At 49.2% G+C, this 20,724-nt stretch overlaps 1 protein-coding gene across 1 annotated transcript in view; it reads right to left on the bottom strand.

The window, feature by feature from the left end:
* Positions 1-14,208, bottom strand: part of Ccdc13 (coiled-coil domain containing 13) — a 41,129-nt gene extending 26,921 nt beyond the window's left edge. Inside the window, exons 1-5 of the mRNA XM_021172328.2 lie at positions 14,137-14,208; positions 9,548-9,774; positions 6,734-6,882; positions 3,067-3,209; positions 802-891 (exon numbers count right to left, since the gene is read on the bottom strand). Coding sequence (XP_021027987.1) covers positions 802-891; positions 3,067-3,209; positions 6,734-6,882; positions 9,548-9,768 — 603 coding nt within the window. The 5' untranslated portion in view covers positions 9,769-9,774; positions 14,137-14,208. The remainder of the gene's footprint in view (positions 1-801; positions 892-3,066; positions 3,210-6,733; positions 6,883-9,547; positions 9,775-14,136) is intronic.
* Positions 14,209-20,724: the final 6,516 nt, after the last annotated feature.

Here is a 20,724-nt window from a genome sequence, read left to right on the forward strand (position 1 = left end):
CAGCGCTCTCAGGAGGCCGGGAGACAGCTATATCACTACACTGCAAGTGTGAGGGTCTGAATTCAGTCTTAGTACCATGTAAACAGCTGGCATGATGCCAAGAGCTTGTAATGCCAATGCTGGGCAGGGACAGAAGATCCAGTCTAATCCAGCTAAATAGCTCAACCAGCCAGCCTGTACTGAGTACTGAGCTTGGGACCAAAGAGAGACCCTGTTTCAAAGGAGTGGATGGCGTTCCTGATGACCCATGAGATTGTCCTCTGGCTTCTTCATGTGTGAATGTACAGGTGCACACACCTCACATGTACACACACACACACCACACACATATGCACACACACACATATGCACACACACATATGCACACACACACACGCACACTGAAGGGAAAAGAACAGAATTGTTCTGGGAAGCCAGGAGCAAGCTTGTCTGTCTGCAAAGCAAGGAGTAGTAGCTGTCACCCTGTAAAGAGACTACTGCAGAGTGGACCAGCCTGGGAGCAGGCATCTAAGTGGACCATCCTTCCCTCCTGGTCTGTGTTCCCAGGGCTTAGAGGCTATAGCTATATAGTCCCCCGACCCCCATGCAAAGTGGCTCAGATCTGGGCCTTCCCTGGGTTCTGCCAGGCATCCTGGGCAAAAGGCATAGACCGGATCTGTTGCTTGGGGACTGCTCTAAGGCCACAATGGCAGAGAAGAGCCCTTGGCTGGGAATTGTGGCAGAGTATCTGAGAGCACACTGGGGAAGGGGAGGCCCGGGTCATGGCTACCTCACAGATGCAGCATAAAGGAGAGCACATACCAAAGCTCTGTCTCCCGTCTGGGTCTTCAGTGGCTTAGCCCCTGCATCAGTGGCCCCCTTGGCTGGTGGCTTGGCTGACGTCATCTGCAGCTGGAAAAGCAAACACGGCACTAAGACTTGGTTCTGCTCGGCAGCTGCACAGCCAGCCGAAGCACTCAGTGCTGCTGGACGTGTGGGCCACCTGTCCTAGTGTCTGAGTTCTTGCTCACATGTGGAACACTAAGGAATGCTCCTTTCCAAGCTACTTGTGACAGGAGAGGTTTGCCTGGTAATCAACCCTATTTCCTAGGAAGGGCAGCCCAAAGATCTTTTAAGACCTTAATAAACAACCACAGCTCAGCCATACTTTCTAGGGTAGTTTGAATGAAAATGGCCCCATAGACTCTTAGGAAATGGCACCATTGGGAGGTGCACTCTTGTGTGTCACTGGGGGTGAGCTCTGAGGTTTCCGAAGCTCAAGCCAGGCCCGATGTCACTCTCTCTCTTCCTGTTGTCTGTGAATCCATTTGTAGAACTCAGAACTTCCTCTACAGCACCATGCCTGCCTTCGTGCCACCATGCTTCCTGCTATGACAATTGTCTTAGTTAGGATTCTATTGCTGTGAAGAGACCCCATGACCATGGTAACTCTTATAAAGGAAAACATTTCATTGGGGCTGGCTATTGATTCACTTGGTAAATGTGCCTGCACATGGTTGGCACACACAGGCCCCTAGACTGGCATTCCATTATTGTCTTGGCAAGAAGTATGGTGACATGCAGGCAGACATGGTGCTGGAGAAGGACCTGAGAGTTCTACGGCTTGATACGCAGGCAGCAGCAGGAGACCATACTACACTGGGCATAGCTTGAGCATCTGTGATCTCAAAGCCCGCCTCCACAGTGACACACCTCCTCCAACAAGGCCACACCTAATAGAGCCACACTCTATGGCCAGGCATTCACACACAACTCTTTGGATACCATTCCTGTTCAAACCACCACAGCGATAACAGACTAAGCCTCAGAACTACAAGTCAGCCCCAATTAAAGTTTCCCTTTCTAGGAGTTGCCGTGGTCATGACATCTCTTCACAGCAATAAAACTCAAATTAAGACACTCTCAGCCCAGAAGGCAGAGAATAAAGGAACCACAGACTTTGGGTTACAGGTGAGATAGAGGGTGGCTACCACATGGTCACAGCCTTATGACAGAGCCTGCTGTAGGCAGCCATCCTTTAGTGACATTTCAATTGTTCTTCATACATGGTGGTCAATCTGATTTGGGGCATGGCCCCCCTCTCACATCCCTGACATCATCCTATTTAGGCTTTGGCCATACTGGTCTCCTGTGCTTTCTGCCCATTTGGCACTATGGGCCTCAAGGCCCTTTGAGTGGATGTTGCTCCCACAGTCTCTGGCTGGGCCTGCTGGGAAAGCCCCTTCAAGCAGCTCCTGCCACTGTTGCCTGTCAAGGTGTCGCTCCTTTTCCTTTGCCCTGGCTGTGCTATGCCACACTCCCACACAGCTACATCTCCCAGGAGTGGTACCACCCATGCCTACTCTATTCCCTCCAGTGAGTGGCTCAGAGCATGAGCCAACTCTCCAGAAACACATCGCAGAATGAATAAACTCTTCCTTAGTGCCAGTTGTAAGGAACAGGGTGGACCATGCAGAGACTCGAAAATAGACTTTGGACTTAGAAAAGGCTGCAAAGGCTCCCTCCAGCCTGAGGAGCCATTCCAACTCTTCAGGAACCAGAACCATGGGGCTGTGCCCTGCTGGAGCAGACAGGTCTGTGGCTAGGTGGGAGGAAGGGAACAGCGAAATGGGGGAGACAGAACTCATCATGTCACTGCTTCTGGATGTGGCTTCAGTTGAACGGGGGTTTCTGGGAGAAGGCTGAGCACATTTATCTTGGGCTTTCTACATGCTAGGCTCTGTCCTACACAGTTAAACACAACATCTCTCAATTCCCAGGAAGCCTGGCAGCAGGGTCAACGCTGGCCACTTGGATGGGGAACCAAGACAGGAGTGGGGCATGTGAACAGCTGCAGATATTACAGTGAAACTCCGTGTTCATCGCCCTTAGCCAGACCATGCCAGGCTTCTTCTCAATGGCCAGTGTCCCCTAGCTGCTTGACATACTTCCTCTCTTTGCATGTGGCAGACACCAGAAATCTCACTCCAAACAACTGTGCCCTGTGACCTCCATAAGGACCCAAGACCTCCAAGTGTGGCCCCTCTCTGGAGTCCACTTCCCAGGAAGAGCAGCCCAGGCCCTTACTTGCTGTTCCAGCTCCTGGATGCGATTGTTCAGCTGCTTTATCCTGGCCTTCGCGCTCTCTGACTCGGCCATCAGCCCCCGGTTCTTTTTGGACAGTTCAACAATTTTGGTGGCAACTAGATCTCCAGCCATCCCAGACGTCCCTAAAATGAAAGAAATCGCAAGGTCCATTAAAAACACAACCTGCACCTCAAATCTGCACAGTTGTTCAGAGCATCAGCAGGTCGCAGGCAAACTATAAGATCGGAAGGCAGCTGGGCACAATGCCTGTAATCCCAAGTCAGGAGCTAGAGGCAGGGGGATTGGAAGTCCAAAGCCATTCTCAGCTACATAGGGAGCTCAGCCTGGGCTACATAAGACCTGGAAAAATAATCAGATACCAGGATCTTAACTGTACAGAGAGTGAGCTATGAACCTCAGTGAGCAGGGCATAGCCCCTGACCTTTCTGTATCTGCCCGATACCAGCTTTGGCTGGTAGAGAGTGTGCAGGGAGACAGTCCAACTGGCTTCTTGCTTATGCTTTCTTACAAGATATCTCTAGCCAAGGTCAGCTGGCTGGTTCCTAAAGAGGGACACATGGAATAAAGTTGCGGTACCCTAGCCAAATCCCAAAGAAGGTCCAGATGTGTGCTGTATGTGTGTGCACATTGTGTGCTGTATGTGTGCACACATACCGATGCATGCTTTATACGTGCACACATTGTATGCTATGTGTGTGTGCACATGCACATGCTGTTGTGTGCTTTGTGTGTGTGCACACTGTGTGCTGTAGGTGTGCATACATGCACATAGGTTCAGGTGTGTAGGAAATCAGAGTCAACCATGGGTGTTGCTCCTTAGGGTGCTGACCACCCTTTTGGTTTTGAGACCCAGTCTCTCACTGGCCTAGACCAGAAGCTATACTGGCAGGCCAGGGAGCCCCAGCCCCACCTGCTTCCCCAGCATGGCACTACAAGTGCAATGTGTTTTCAAAAACATGATACTTGGGATCAAACTCAGGTCTTTATGTTTGCAAGGCCAGGGTACTAGCTACCTAGACCCCATGAATAAATTCTTAGTGCTCAATATTGCTGAGATCACGTGGTTGGGAGTTGCCCAGAGCTGTGGTAACACATGACCAAGACAAGCAGATTCATTCAGTGGAAGTGATTCAGTAGGAATGGAGAATGCATCCTCCAGCAGTACCGACAGACAATAAACAGAGCCAAGTATGTACTCTGTGGGAGGAACGTGTGCTCGGAATGAAGAGGGGTGCCTGTGGTAGGTGATGACATTTTAGACAGGGATGGCCAGGGAGGGGCCTCTGAGAGAACAGGAAGTGTGAACAGTGGCCTAAGTTAATAAAAGGGAGGGATCCAGCCAAGAGGCAGAGTGCTGGGAAGGGGCTCTCAACATAGGAGGCAGCCCCGAGAAGCTGGGGTGGGCGTGGGGAGGAGGTGTGTGCAGGAAGATGAGTGCCAGCTGGGGCTACCTGGTGAGCAGCAAGAGCTCTTGTAGCCTGGCCACTCTGCGCTGCGCCCAGGATCAGCGGGAGCTCGGTCAGGACGGACACAACTAGAAGTCACTTCCCTGCCAACTTCCCTGCCAAATGGTGGTGGCACACACCTTTACTCCCAGCTCTCAGGAGGCAGAGGCAGAGGCAGAGGCAGAGGCAGGCAGATCTCTAAGTTGGAGGCCAGCCTGGTCTACACAGTGAGTTCAAGGATAGCCGGGGCTACACAGAGAAACTCTGTCTGGAAGAAGAAAATAAATGTCACTCCCCTCTAAGCCTCAGACCACAGAAAGAGACAAGCACACAGGGAAGCGCTCCAGCAGGTAAAGAAACTCCATTTGAGCTGAGTTTCGGGTCGGTTGTGGTGTGAACACCCTGCTCCACGTTGTTATGGAGCGCACTCCTCAGATCAACGTATGCAGAAGGTTTCTAGAAAGAAATCGCTAACAATCGTAGAGGAAATGTGAGTGGCCCAGAGACAGTCTTCCTGGGACTAATTTCCTCTTAGGACTCAAAAGCAACAAAAATCCACAATTAGCCAGCTGAAGACTGTCCAAGGAAGCCCTGGGAGCGGGGAGAGCCCAGTGACAGCACCCTTTCCCTGCCTCCCCAGCCCTTCCTGGGACAGCCTCAGTCCTGAAGCAGCAACCCTGGGGATAAACAGGTCAGAAGAGTGAGCAGACAGGCCAGCACCTGACAACAGTCCTTACAGCACACAGAGCAGCCAAGAGCAGAGCTCAGCGCTCACCCTGAGCTCTTCCAGACGGCTCCACTTCCAGATGACACTTAAAAGCTGTGTGCGGTGCAAGCTGCACTCCCCATACTAGGAAGTTAGACACAAAAGGATCAAGAATTCAAGGCTTGATTTAGCTACACAGAAAAACAGAGTATACCCCGTGCTATATGAGATCTTATCTGGAAAAAAAATTAATAAACCCACAAAACTGTAATACATAATCAGGACACAAAGGGACCTAGATGGTGCTAAAGTTCCTGCAGCCCTCAGCAAGTGGAGAAAGAGTAACTAATTCTAACTGGAGTGTATGCCATGCTTAGTGCAAATTAAGCAAGAGATGGAGCTGTGCCTGGTGGTGAGCTGGGAATCCAGCACTGAGGAAGCTGAGGAAGGATCCCAAGTTCTAGAACAGCCTGAGCGACAGATGTGAGGGAAGAGAAGGGGAGGGGAAAATGAAGGGAGGGAGGGGAGGGGGACAGGGAAAATACTCAGAAAACAAGGACCAGCCAGACCAAGGTTCAGCATGGGGAGCAGAGCTAAGCAGTCCCAGGAAAAGCACAGGTGTGTGCACATGTGTGTGCGTTGGCAGATGGAAGAGGTGGAGCAACAGTACAGGCTGGGGAGGAGGAACCACCCCAAGCCCTGCCCACCCACCCTTCCTGTTGGTGGGGATGGATCCCCCACTCTCCCTGGAGCCCTGGCTTAACCAACACACCCCAACCCCCAACCATGCCCCTGAGCAGCAGGAAGCAAAGCTGAGTGTCTATCCCCACAACCCAAAGCCTTGTCTTCCTGTTTTCTGTTTTAGATAGGAAAAGCCAAAGAACAGAAGGAAGAGGTGCATCCAGCTACTGGGGGCCTTTGGGATGCTGAAGTCCTCCTGATGGGACTTTTGCCAAACCTGTTTAGGGAGAAGGGAGGGAGGGGCTCTGGAAAGAGCAGGGCAGTCCCACTGCTCCCCCTGGTGGATGACACTGGCTCTCTGTTTTACTCACCTGGGAGGTTTGTTGTGGCCCACAGGAGCACTATGCCATCAGAGGCACAGCCCCCACCAATTTACATGCTGGGTCAGAGGCATCACTGCAGAGCCTGTGCCTAGCCCACACCCACAGGGCCAAGGTTACCCCTTGTGAAGACCTGCAGAATCGGAGTCCTTATCACACCTCTGGTGCCAAGTTCTCCACCAGAGTTAAAGTGCAGCCCAGACCTACAGGGTTGCTGAGGGTGGCATCTGTCAAGGGTGTTTGGGTTGTAGAAACCTTTCATAGAGGAGCCGACGTTCCTTCTGCAGCACACAGCAGGTGTGTGTAGCATCTAAGCCAAGTACCAAGGAGAGAGAGAGACCCCATCGACTACTGTGAGCACACCTGACCCCGTACTGTTCTCTTACAGGACAACTGGGCCCACCCGCCTGGACTCCAAGCCACACTGGAGTTACCGGTGAAGGCCAATCTGTCCTCTTCTATTTTCTTCTTGAGGTGTTTGATCTCAAAGTCCCTCTCCTTCAGCAACTTATACAGTCGCCCGTTCTCATCGACTGTCTCCCGGAGCTCACTGCGAAGATGCTGGATTTCATCTTCCAACACCCTGCAAGGGAAAGATGGACCGACTGCTCCTCACAGGCAACAGTGCCCAGGCCTCCGAAAGCTGGCTTGCACCTGTAGTATCAGGGTTGGCCACTAGGGGGCACTAAGAAGTTGTCTGTACAAAATAAGACCGAAACTGTGAGAGAAGAGAGGAGATTTAAACATACTGTTCTCAGAGCTGAGTGATTAAGTGTGGATGTGCTATGTAAGAAGACTCAGGTAGTGTTGCTTATTTCTTCAGATGGGTTATATAAAAATCCTTGTGTGTATGTGTGTGTGTCCATGTGTATGAGTGTGTGTGTCCGTCCATGTGTACGAATGTGTTTGTGTGTGTGCAGATGCGCATGTATGCAGACATGCACATGTGCATGCGTGTGGAGCTGAGAGAACACTGTGGAGGTTATGCTCAGACATGCCATCTACCTTCCTTGAGACAGGGTGTCTCACTAGCCTAGAAGCCAAGTTCACCTAAAACCTGGACACCAGCCTCAATTTTTAATTAAGACTTAGAATTTCTATATGCCCTTGCAGGATAACATGTCTGTGTGTGTGCATGTGTGTACATGTGTGTATGAATGTATGTACATGTGTGAAAACACCAACTATGTTAGACTGGCTTGTCAGAGAGCCAGGATCTGCTGTCCCTGTCTTTACAAAGGCATGTGACCATGCCCAGAGTGATGGGAGGGGCAGATGACACAGCCCAGAGCAGAACAGCTAACAAGCACTTTATGAAGGACAGGGATTGTAGGTGGGGACCACTGTGAACGCTGCTGTGCCTGACATCACTCCACCAAAGGCCCGAGTGGCTGCCAGCTCCACTGTCTATGGTTTGGGGCCAGGCCCACTATAGATAGGTCTGGATCAAGCTGAGGTAGATATTTAAGAGCCATAGGACTTTTTAATTATTGAGAAAGCCCCCCCCCCAATGGCATTTTACAATAGGTCATTTGGAAAACCAAGAAACCATAAAAAATGAGTTTGAATCCAGCAAAAATATTCTGGGCAAGATCAAAAGCAAAGAGACAACTCATCGATGGCTGTGGTCTTTGGGACAAGGCTATCACAAGGTACTGCATCAGTCTACACAGGTCTGCGTGCTCCTGTGACACTGTCTGTAGAACCATGAAAGGCAGCCTGGTTCCTGGTTGAGCACAGGCTGGAAACCCCAGTGACCCTGAGGGACAGCAGGCGTTTTGCCACGCTCCCGGACACCAGGCTCCTGACACCAGGCTGCAGCCCTCCATAGATCTGTGGCCATCAGTCATGTAAGGGCAATACCCCAAGCCCCTCTCTAGAAGATGTGAGTGACTTGTGGTCACACAGCCTCAAGACAGATCTCCATTTTAATGAGGCACCTAAAGGCCTGGAGGCTTAGCCAATAAACACCCTTTCCCAGACACTCCTCCCTGCAAAAGGTATTTTACCTCAGGCCCACCCTGAGAACTGGGGTAAGGTTTTTACTCATCCACTTTCCGTCATGACAAAAAATGCCTTAAAACCATGGACTGCCTCTTTTCATCAAGAGCCGCCATGGGGAGCAATGGAGCAGGCCTTCACCTAAAGAGCTGGCCATCTAGTCTTCTTAGAAGACTTAGACTTAGAAGGCCTCTCAGCACTCCCAGCCACGGCCTCCATCAAGCCCACGCCAAATCACCCACTGAACAGACCAAGGACTCTCTTCCCCGTGGGACCCAGCCGGAGCTCTCCCCCATTTTCCCTCATCCCCGGGCTAGATCCAGCCCGCAGGTCCCCACTCTGTTCTCAGCTCTTCTGTGGTTTCCAGCGGTGCCTGGGTGCCCAAGAGCCTGAGAATCAGATGGCCCGGGTCTCCCTGTAGGCCTGGGAACCCCCAAGCCAGCTCCGGCTTTCCTTGGGATCTCAGACTACACCCCCTAATCCCAGAGCTGTGTCCCGCAGCTTCCCATAGCCCAACACCCACTCAGAACCCATGTGAGGCAAGCGCAGTAAAAATTTCCCACATCCCTCCTTCCCAAGCAGCTCAAGCCCTGTGGCAGAGCGGACTCGGGACCCCTATAACCCTACAACTGTCAGGTCCAGAGCACTGAGAACATTCTGTATATCTCCAAACTTTCACACTAATGACTAGAGAAATCTGCAGAGCTTCAGAACAGGGTGACATTTATGTGCTAATATCTCTCAGGGTGTGTGTGTGTGGGGGGGGGTTAGTGCTGGCAGAGGTGAAAGGCCCGGAAAGAACCCAAAGGATCTACAAACTATCAAGTCCACCCCAGTCCTTAGAAGCACAGGTCTAAGCAAAGTGAGAGAGAAGTCGGACTAACCATGGCTTGATGCGCTTACAGTCTCTCCGTCTGCCTTTAAATACACTGCCTAGCAGTGCTCGCCCAGAAACCACAGCTCTGTCAGCTACAAGAGGCCTCAGACATCTGTGTGACACTTACTCTGAACTTCCAAACACCTGCCTAGGCGAACCAGCTGTCTCCACCTGCCTTCTCCAAGGGCCTGCACTGCGTCCACTGCACCCCTGCCCTCTCCACCTGCATCCACTNTGTCCATTGCATCCCTACCCTCTCTACCTGCCTGCAGAGAGTTCACTGCACCCCTGTCCTCTCCACCTGCCTGCACTGCGTCCACTGCACCCCTGCCCTCTCCACCTGCCTGCAGTGCGGCCGAAGGGTCCTTACCTCTTTTCAAATATGTTTTTTAGGTTCTGCTCCTCTGTGTCGAGGAGGCTGAGGCCATCTGGGATCACCATGAGCCCTTCCTGGTTGTCAGCTTTGCTTTGACAGCTCAGCTCTTTCTCCCTCTTTTTCTCCATCTGCTTCTGTAACCGTCGGTGCTGTAGCTCCTGCATGGCCTTGAACTGGAGTCGCAGAGTGTCTGACGAGCTCTCATCAGCCGCCATCTTGCCCTGAGAACAGAGAAGCCAGAGCTGACTGTACGACTGACTAGCACGTGACTAGCACATGGCACGATGTGGGCCAGCTGAGGCCGAGGTTGTCTACTGAGCCAACAGTGAATCTAAGAAGGCGCTTGCTCGCACTCGGACACCCTCACCTAAAGCGAGGCAGACTCCCTGACTGCAGGTGGCAGCAGGAGACTCACTGTTCTGCCTCATCTGTAGCCCTTCTGTCAGCAGCTTTCAACTCTGGCTGCACATTAGCATCTCCCAGGAGCTGTCAAAGCTGAGGATGTCTGAGCTCAACTCCAGACCAGCTAGATCCCAGTCTCTGGACATAGGCTCCAGCCATCATTTCTTCTTCACAGTTGGGGGCTAGAGCTGGGTGAGTGGCACATACGAACAGTCCCAGAGTTTGGATCTCAACAGGAGAACCAGGCATTAAAGGCCAGCCTGGGCTACAGAGCGCTGTGTGTCAAAAACCAAAAATAAGTAAATAGTTTATTTGAGGTATAATTTCACACATTAAAACACATGAACAGATAGCTCAGCAAATCTTTCTACCATACTTTGAGGTGACCCATTCACCCAGAAGACAAGCCCCAAAGTACTGGTTTAGACCTAAAGCCCTTTGGAATCAAGTGCTTCTGACATATGCCTCCTTGTCCATCTGTCCTTCCTTCCCACAGGCAAGGAAAGAGCTTATGATGATGTAAGGAAAACATCATTTGCTACATCCACTCCAGTAGCGACTTGCTTGACAGGTTTAGAAACTGGGAAGAAGTCCCGAGGCGAAGAGTTTCACGAAAACTTAGTCTCCTGGAACTGTGGCATCCCATAGCACGTATGCTCCAATTTTGTCCTTGCGAATGGATCTGTGTGCTTCCTTTCAGTATTGTTTTGTTATAGGTGCCTCCAAGCAATGACTTGCCAAATACCTAAGCAAAATTGAACTTTGCTTCCTGGCCTTCACCAATGCTCTAGATAGTCCTTGAGCCTTGAGCCGACCCTGAGCTTGGAATTCCATAAGATGTTGCCTATTCAGTGACATTCAGAATTGCCTTTAGTATTGTAAGAGAGATAGTGAAAGAAATCAGGCATTACTATCTATTACATAGTTAGAAATCTCAGGGCAAACTTAGCAAAGTAAATTTAGAATTCTTATTATAGTTACGTTTGGCAGACTACATTACTTATTAGTAGAAAGTCCCCCCACACTATCACTTAGAATAAAAGCCAAGTCACTCCCATATACAGGAATTTACATTGGTTTAGGAAGTAGATCAGGTTGTAGTTTAAGGAGGAACTAGAGTATTGCATTATTCATGAGAAGGTTAGCTAGAGTGGAACTCCCTAATTAGAACCATGACTTGGGTGTGAAAGCCCCTGCCCTAGAAGTGTAAAGACTTCACAACTGGCTTCTAAGACTATAGCTGACCTTAGATAGAGCTGACTTTGTCTCAGTTGTTTTATTGCCCATTTCCTGCCAGTCTTTGTGTTAGCATTTCCTTTGTTTTGTTTAAGAGTCATTAAGCATCCGGTAACCTTATTGTACCTTACCGTTGTGTCACCCAACTTCCCTATTTTCTTCTGTATAAAAAGTTTGATGCTCGAATTGACAAATTACATTCAGATCCAGCACACTCCCTGTGTCCTGTCTGTTTGTCACCCCCCAATTCTCACCAACTCTATGCCCATCTGTCTGAGACTCTGATTTGCACAGATTGAGGAGGGCCCACTGATCCCAGTCAAAATGGCACCCGAACAGGGACCCGTTTGTGGCAATCATTTCCCCTGAGACACAGCACACCAGCCAAGCCACCTCTGTCTATTATCCCCTCGGAGATCTCACTCTCAGTATCAAAGGAGGAGCTTGAGACAAGGGGTCATCTGTTCCAGCCTCCTCTCAGTTCCCATCAGAATCTAGGCAGCCATTCCTGTACCTAGGCCCACTCATGCCTGCCAAGTCTCTGCTCCTGTCTCCCTCTGCCCTGGACGTTTGCCTACCAGGAGTCAGAAACATGTGTCACACTGAACAATTCACCTGGTTCTTTCTCCTGTTTCACTGGCCTATTGACACTCATGTAGGGGTCCAGGACATGTTCAGCATGTCCTGCACAATTGTATCCTGGCCCACATATCAATCCCTGTACAGGTTCTTCAGTCCATCGTCCTCCATATCACAGCCACTTTCTGACAGCATGATCTCTCAGCTAGACTACCACTATCAGCTAGACACCAACACTCCACCGTGGCCCCCACTCTCATGCTCCATGGCCAGTCCCCACCCTACGCTGCTTCTGTTCTCTCTTTTGCCTTTCACACCATTTCACACGACCAGAGTCACACACTGGGTAGGTTGTTGTGATTGGATCTGTTTCTCTCTCTCTCTCTCTTTTATCTCCGTGTCACTTTTCATATGTTTGACTCCACTGCTGCATGAATCAGGGCCTTGCTTTTCACAGCTGAGTAGCATTTTAGTGTCTAGAAGCCACACTGGGTCTATAGTTCTAGCTGCCACTTGGACACCCCAGAATCCAAATGCTAGGAACAGGCACACTGAGAAGATAATCGTGTGAGCATTCACTAGGGGTGCCTCGGGCTCACAGCTTGCACTCTGACTGCTCCTTCTAAGTTCTTGTCTCCGTGTGTTCTCTGGCTGTCTCCTGGACATCTCTGGATTCAATGGGTTTCCACTGGGATGACTCCCCCGAGCTCCTGACAAGAGCTGCCCCTGTCCCCACTGTATATGAGTTACCTTTCCCATTGCTGTGGGCAATCGTGTGACCAAAGCAACTCAAGGTGGCTTAGTTGGCTCACAGTCTTGGAGGATACAGCTCACCATGTTGGGGAAGGACAGCACCCACAAGTGGATGGCCGCAGGGGGTCCACTGTGGGGAAGCACGGAGAGGTGAAGGCTCCACTTCTGCTTTCAGTCTGGGGTTCCATGGGATGGTGGGTCTTCTTTTCTCAGCTAAACCTCTCTGGAGACACCCTCATGCACGCGTGCACACACACAGAGGAGTGTTTCCTAGATGGCTCTAAATCCAGTCAATTTGCTAGTGAGTATGAACTGTCCCAACCCTTTCTTGTACTCACAGAACACCATCTCCCTGCCCAGGTCATCCGCCTTTGCTCCTGACCTGTAGCACACGTTACATACCAACTGTGCTTTCTCCCACTAGTACGTAAACTACCAGAGGACACACACTTTAACTTTATTTTTAGCTGTTTGAGACAGGGTCCTGCAAGGGCTGGCCGGATGACCCAGCACTTGCTGTGTAGACCAGGCTTGCCTCAAACTCTTGGCAATGCTCCTGTGTTGGTCTCTCAAATGCTGGCTATGTGCCACCACGCCTACCAGGACCATTATTTTCATCCACTTTGTTCATGGCCATGCTACAACAGAACACAGTAGGTACTTAATGAATATTTATAAAAAAAAAACATGAAAGAATTTGGCCTTTTTTTTTTTTTAGATAGCTATACTTTGTAACCAACAAACTACCTTAACCACAAGTAATTGTTACAGATACTTAGATAACCACAGATAACCCTAATTGCTTAAAACTTTTGTTTTCTCTTTAAGACAAGATCTTGGTATGTAGTCCAGTCCTGCTTCAAATGTGAGTATGATAACCAATTTGGGACCAGCATGGGTCTTCTAGTGAGTTTTAAGGCCATCTCAGGCTACAGAGTGAAACCCTACTCAAAAGACCAAGGAAGAGAAAAGCTGTGCGCAGGATGGAGGACTGGGCCTTGAGCACCCATCACTTCCCACCAGCCTGCCACTTTCTAGCTCACCCACGCAACCCATCCCACCTCCCCATCCCAGGCCTCTTATGTTTTTAAAAGCCAGAATGAGCGTCAAGTCAGGACAGCAGCATCTAAGCGGGGGATGGAGTGGGGTGAGGCCTGACGCCACGTGCTAAGTAGCAGCTGCAGAAGACCTGCTTTCTAGTCATGCCCGTGCAGGTCGCTGGGTCGTTCCTCTGCCTCACGAGCCCTCCTCGCGCAGAAAACACGAGTCTGCCCAGGGAGGGGCGGGAACAGGAGAGGCCACTCGCAGGGTCTATGGTTTGGTTTCCCAGTCTTGGCTTCTCGCTGCTCGGCCCCCAGTTCGGTTCCTCACTCTCGGCCACGGTTCTGTTCCCCACTTGGCCCCTCGTTCGGTTTCCCCCGCTCTGACCCTGGCTCGGTCCTCGCTCGGCTCCCGGTTCGGTTCCCGGCTCTCGGCTCCACTCTCGGTTCCTAGTTCGGTTTCCCGCTCGGCTCCCGGTTCAGTTCCCCCGCTCAGCCCCCGGTTCTTTTTCCTGCTCCGACCCGGTTCGACCCTCGCTTGACTCCCGCTCTACTCAGTCTTCCTCCACTTACCGCGGCTGCGCTTCGGGGTCTGTCTTAAGGGCCGCGGGCACTTCCTCCGCCCTTCCCGACGCCGGCATGTGCTGCCTTGGCAACCGTCACCAGGGAAACCAGCACGGTCGCGCGCGTCTACGGGGGCCGAGAGAGCCTCTAAAGGTCTGAGCTGAGCGTGCTGAGGGGTCCGGGAAGACCCACGGAACTTCACATACCAGCTGGACGGGAGAAGGCAAAGCGCCTACGAAGCCTCCACTCTTCCGGAGTGTATTTTATTTAAGGATTTAGGGGGGTTGTTTTTGTTTTTAAAGGTAGGGTCTCATACATTCCAGACTGGCCTCGAACTTGCTCTGTAGCCATGCATGATCTTGAATTTCTCATCCTCCTGTCCTTATTGAATGCTGGATGACACAGGCTGCACCACCGTGCACAACCGACCTCCAGCGTCTTTGAAAAAGTAGGATGCATATCCTACTGGCCTCCAAGGGTTTTGGAAAGTGGACGGTTTTTATGAAATGTAACATAGTTAACCATATTATCTTTGGAAATACAAAACAAGGCGGGGAGAATGTTGGGTCATGATTGTGATTGGAGTAGACCAAAATTAATAATGCTAAAACCAAAACCAAAATAAAACAAAACGCTTCCTCCTTTTCAAACAGCGCTCAGAACTAAAAGAGGAATGTTGAAAGCGTTTATGGGTCACATCGCAGGATGACGAGACACATCCCTGGCCATTCAGTCTAGTCCAGTCCAGGAACTGATTCAAGTTCACCCCAAAACCCTTTTTCAAAAAAACTAAAGGTGGAGAGCAGTTGAGGACGAATACTGAGGACAACCTCTGTCTTCCCCATGCACGTGTGCACCGACACAAACATGTGCACACACCCATACTAAGAAAACCTAGACGTGAAACAACACACAGGCGATTATATCAGTATGGTAGGATTTTAGGTCTTCTTATTTATGAATTTATTTATTTGCATTTTAGAAGATTTCAAAAAAAGTGTGTGGTTTTTCTTTCTTTCTTTCCTTTTTTTTTTTTTTTTTAAAGAAAATACTTTTAAAAAATCTCCTAGTTTGACATTGCTGTATTTCAGGGACTTGAAGGGAGGCAAACACATAGGAAAAATGAGCTGAGGGAGGCCAGATGCTCTCACTAGCCTTTATAATGTGAAAGTCTCCAGCTATGTTAAACCTGTTTTTCTGCTTCCCATTCAATTAATGTGAGTAGTATATCATTACTTGTGAAGAAGGTACAGGGCTGGATACCCACAGCCTTGCACCCACCTGCCCACCCCCTCGCAGTACAGTACAGTGTGTCCAGGTGCACAACATCTCCTATATAAAGCTTCTCTCTCTCTCTCTCTCTCTCTCTCTTTCTCTCTCTCTCTCTCTCTCTCTCTCTCTCTCTCTCTCTCTGTGTGTGTGTGTGTGCCCATGGAGGCCAGAAGAAGGCATTGGGTTCCCTAGGGTTGGAGTCTGTGATGGTTTGTATATGCTTGGTCCAGGGAGTGGCACTATTAGGGGGTGCAGCCTTGTTGGAATAGGTGTGTCGCTGTGGGTGTGGGCTTTAAGACCCTCATTCTAGCTGCTGAGAAGTCATTATTCTGCATGCAGCCTTCAGATGAAGATGCAGAACTCTTAGTTCCTCCTGCACCATGCCTGCCTGGATGCTGCCATGCTCCTGCCTTGATGATAATGGATTGAACCTCTGAATCTGTTAGCCAGCCCCAATTAAGTGTCCTTATGAGAGTTGTCTTGGTTGTGGTGTCTGTTCACAGCAGTAAAACCCTAAGACAAAGTCACTGGTGGTTGTGAACCTCCTGACATGGGTCCTCTGGAAGAGGAGGAATTCTTAACTGCTGAGCCATGTCTCCAGCTGGGCAACTCTTTTTTTTAGCATAGTTTGGTAAATTTAAACTCTGAAGGGAACCAACCCTTTTCCATCTCGCTTCCCTCCACGCCCACTGCGTGCTCAGTTTCCCTGGGCCCTTGCTTCCTCTCATGCTTTCTCCTCCCGATACTCCAGATGTGCTATGTGACCAGAAAGCACAAACCTTTTTTTTTTTTTTTATGGTCTTCAGTGGCCTATGTGTTGGGCCGAGACTGAGAACTGAAAATCTGCATGACTGCCAAGAGGCAGAGTGGATTCAGTAGATAGCATCACAGAGCAGTAGGGTCTTCTCCACAGTGTGCATGTGCCATTCACCCACTTCACAATCACGAGGCAGCTGGGTGCTGTGGGGAGAATAGGAGCCAGATGTGCTGATAAGGTCCTGGGAAAGTGCTGCTCCTAGAAGCAAGCCAGGCTTCCCTTAGGATGAGAGCACACCACATAAGAGGATATAGAATCTCAGCTGGCCTCCTAGGGTATGTATTAGAAAGCTTCAGGCATGAATGCACTGCAATCCCAGCACTTTGGAGGCACAGGTAGGAGGACCACAAATTCAAGTCCAGTCTGGGTGCTACAATGAGTTCCAAGCCAACCTGAGCTACATAAAGAGAGCCTGTCCTAAGAGACTAAGGATTGGAGAGGTACAGAGAGAAGCTCTGCAGTACAGTGCTTGCCTGGTTTGTATGAGGCCCTGGTTCTATCCCCAGCACCACACTGTACGTGCGCGCGTGCGTGTGTGTGTGTGTGTGTGTGTGTGTGTGTGTGTGCACATGCTCATGCACGTCACAGAATGGCTTTCCAGTTAACTGTTTTATAGGAGTGTCTGCTTGCATGTATGCCTGTGCACCCTGTGTATGTCATATGACTGTAAAGGCCAGAGAGAGCCTCAGGTCCCCAGGCAGTTGTAAGCTGCCACATGGCTGCCAGAATTGGCATGCAGACCCTCTGTGAGAACAGCAAGCGTGGAGTCGTCTCCCTGGCTACTGAGGGTTGCTTTTAATCAGGATACTCAGTATCCCATTCTCACAAGTCTAGGGATGTTTTTCTCTACTTTATATTCTTTTTAAACCTTCTCACTGTCCCTGCTGAGGCTCTTCTGCCACTCTTTGTTCACTTTTCAGTCTGAAGAATTTGTATAGTTTATAAACCTGATGCTCTGTCATACAGGAAGACAAGAGAATTAGGATCCATGTCTTCATTTTTGTTATCCCAGCCCCCACATCCTGTTTCTCTGGCCAAAAATACTCGTAGAACACTGCTAATTTTTTGATTGTTTTTGAGACAGGGTTTCTCCATGTAGCACTCACTGGCTGTTCTGGGACTCTCTGTAATCTAGGCTGGCCTTGAACTCACAGACACTCTGCCCTGCCTTCCCAGTGCTGGGATTAAAAGTGTGTGCCACCACTGCCCAGAAAATACTGCTAATTTTTAGAATTACATTATTTATTTATTTATTTATTTATTTATTTATTTATCGAGGGGGGGGCACCCATGCCATGCATGTGTACAATGGTTCAAGGACAATTTGTGGGAGTTGCTGGTGCTCAGGTCATCAGGCTTGGCAGCAAGTGCCTTTATTGCTGAGCCATCTCACCAGACATTAATGTGTAACATGCTTTAATTATAACTATTTGTAACATTTTCAGAAATATAAAATACTCAGATTAAATACAGGAAATAAAACAACATTTTAAACATTTGCTACTCCATCGATTCTTCGTATTCTGCAAGTGGGACATAATTTAACATTTCCCTTTAAATTTTTTTTTTTTTTTTAGGAAGCCATGCCACATATTTTTATTTTAAGATTAGTTTTATTTATTATGTAGACAGTGTTCTGTCTGCATATATGCCTGCATGCCAGAAGAGGGCAGCAGATCTCGTTACAGATGGTTGTGAGCCACCATGTGGGTGCTGGGAATTGAACTCAGGACCTCCAGAAGTGCAGGTCTTTCTTTCCTCCAAAACCTTCCATGTATCTGTCCCTGCTTTCTTTCAAACTCATGCCCTCTTTTTAATTGTTGTTGTTGGTGGTGGTGGTGGTGGAGGAGGTGGTGGTGGTGGTGATGGTGGTGGTGATGGTGTGTGTGCACATGCACACTCCTGTATTCCTGTATTCCTAAATACATGAATGCCATATGCTTAGTCTGCATAATGTTGCTTGTGTGTATGTTTTCAGAACTGACTGATCACTGGGTATTGGACAGACAATTGGTGTCCTCGTCTCTAAGAGGAGCAGTTCTCCTGGCCTCAGTGTTCCTTAGTTTCCCATAGGTCTTTGTCCAGGGTTGAGGCCTTGTGAACTTTCCCCCCTCCATGTTAGCATGTCTGTTGGTATCATTTTGTTCAGGTCTTGCTTTGGCAGCCATGTTGGTGAGACCTCATAGGTGTAGCTTCTGACATATCTGGGAGAGACAATCTCACAATAAACTTCATTTAAAAAGCTAATTATTTGTGCACATGCGTGCGGAGAACAGACACCAACCTTAAGGGTTTTCCTCAGAATCCATTCATCCAGAGTTTTTGTTTTTTTTTTAACTGTTTATTTTTAAATGTTATTTGCACTGGTGTTTTGCATGCCTGTATGTCTGTGTGCGGGTGTCACATCTCCTGGAACTGGAGTTACAGACAGTTGTGAGCTGCCATGTGGGTGCTGGGGATTGAACCTGAGTCCTCTGGGAGGGCAATCACCGCTCTTAACCACTGAGCCATGTCTCCAGTCCCTCACTGATCCAGTTTTTGAGACGGGATGTGGTCACATTTGTCAGCGGACACACTTGAGACTGACCTGGGAGAGTTTTGGTGAGATTGTCTGGACCAGGCCAGCCTGAGGGCTACTGTCTTGTTTAACTGTTTAAGGGTGGCACCCTGGTAGGGCTGTGAATTTTGTACGGGTCGAGTAAGCTGGGTAGTAGAGAAGAATGCATTCACTTCTTTCCGCTCCTGACGGTGAAGTAGCTGGCTGTTTCACTTCCCTGAGGTGATGGAACTCTGCTCTAAAATCAACTTTTCCTCCTAACTGGCTTTTGTTAGAGTACTTTTCCATACCAACAGAAAGTGCTCTTGAACACAGGGCCTCTCTCTGGCCCCAGGATCACCAATTTGGCTAGCCTGGCTGCCTGCTTGTTTCTCTGGCACTGGAATCACAAGTGTAAGTAACTCTATACTAGCCTTTTTATTTTTATTTTTTATTTTTATTTATTTATTTATTTTTTGAGACAGGGTTTCTCTGTGTAGCCCTGGCTGTCCTGGAACTTGCTCAGTAGACCAGGCTGGCCTCAAATTCAGAGATCTGTGCTGGGATTAATGGCATGTTCCACCACCACCTGGTTATACTTGTCGTTTTATATATGAGTTCTTGCCTAATTGAGGTTGTCAGGTTTGCAAGGTAACGCTGAGCCATCGTCCCAGCCCATGCATATTTATCTTCTTGAACAGGGTCATCAGGTAGAGTCCCCTCACTGAAATTATATTCCTCCTACAAATGATGAACATAAAGTCATTCTACTCGGTGAGAAACGAAATTGAACAGGAAAGTGACTCTGACATGAGCCAAGCCAGACTTCCATTTTCTTTTGTAAAAATTATTTATGGGAATAATATTTCCCAGCATGTCTGTCTGTTTACCATGTGTGTACTTGGTGCCCAAGACCAGAAGAGGCCACTAGATGCCTTGGACCTGGGATTACAGGACAGTTGTGGGGGGCCATATGGGTACTTTGAATTGAACCTGAGAATTCTGTCCTCTGGAAGAGCAGCCAATGCTCTTAACCACTGAGCTGGCTCTCCGGTATCCTTCTTCATAAACAGAAGGATTTCCATTGTTGTAGGAGTCTAACAGGCGTGGCAGAGGTCTGTAACATGTGAAATGTCCTTGTATGTCAGTAGTATCTACACACCCAGCTGTCCTGCTTCATAAGGGCAGGTTTGGCTTTTGAGACAGGGTTTCTCTGTGTAGTCCTGGAACTCCTTTGGTAGCCCAGGCTGGCCTTGCATTCAGAGATCTGCCTGCATACCAAGTGCTGGGGCTAATGGCACACACCACCACAGGCCAGCTCAGCCCAGGGTTTTAATTTAAGTCTTTCTGATTATTCAGCTCCCTACTCAGGAGCCCCAGAGGATTAAAATGCTCGGTTTCTTCAGATTCAAGATTTTTTGGCGTTAGTTCTCCCTCTTCAGTTTGTGATGGCCCTGGGTTTTGCTGGCCCCATTCCTATAACCCTGGAACATTCATTGTCCTTGTGGATTGTCACTTGGCTCCAGGCAAGTCTGCGTCTACCGACTGAGCTAATACTGAAGATGCATTCGTGTATACGGAGATCTCATACTGGAGTCCCGTGTTGACTTTCTCAGAAAGCCCAATGTTCTGCCAAGATCCTGTGGCCCTCTGTTCCAGGTGACCGTCCAAATGGATTCGATCTACTCCAGCCCTTCACCAAGTCAGCAGCACAACGGACTGTGGAAATACGCTGTGATCTTCCTACCAAAATTTCTCCATTCTATTCTCAGCCCATCTCACAGGTTTTTGTTGTCTGATATTTGTAATCTAGCTTGTTTTCTTTCTTTCTTTCTGGTGCTGGACATCGAACCCAAGGCTTCAAATATGCTAGACAAGTGCTTTACTATTGAGCCACATCCCCAGCTGCACATGGAGGCCGTCTGATCTCAGGAATTGCCAGTCTGTCCTGCTGCCTAGCCCCTTGACCTTA

This window comes from Mus caroli, chromosome 9 (genome assembly GCF_900094665.2).
Source record: "Mus caroli chromosome 9, CAROLI_EIJ_v1.1, whole genome shotgun sequence".
NCBI classification, from domain to species: domain Eukaryota; kingdom Metazoa; phylum Chordata; class Mammalia; order Rodentia; family Muridae; genus Mus; species Mus caroli.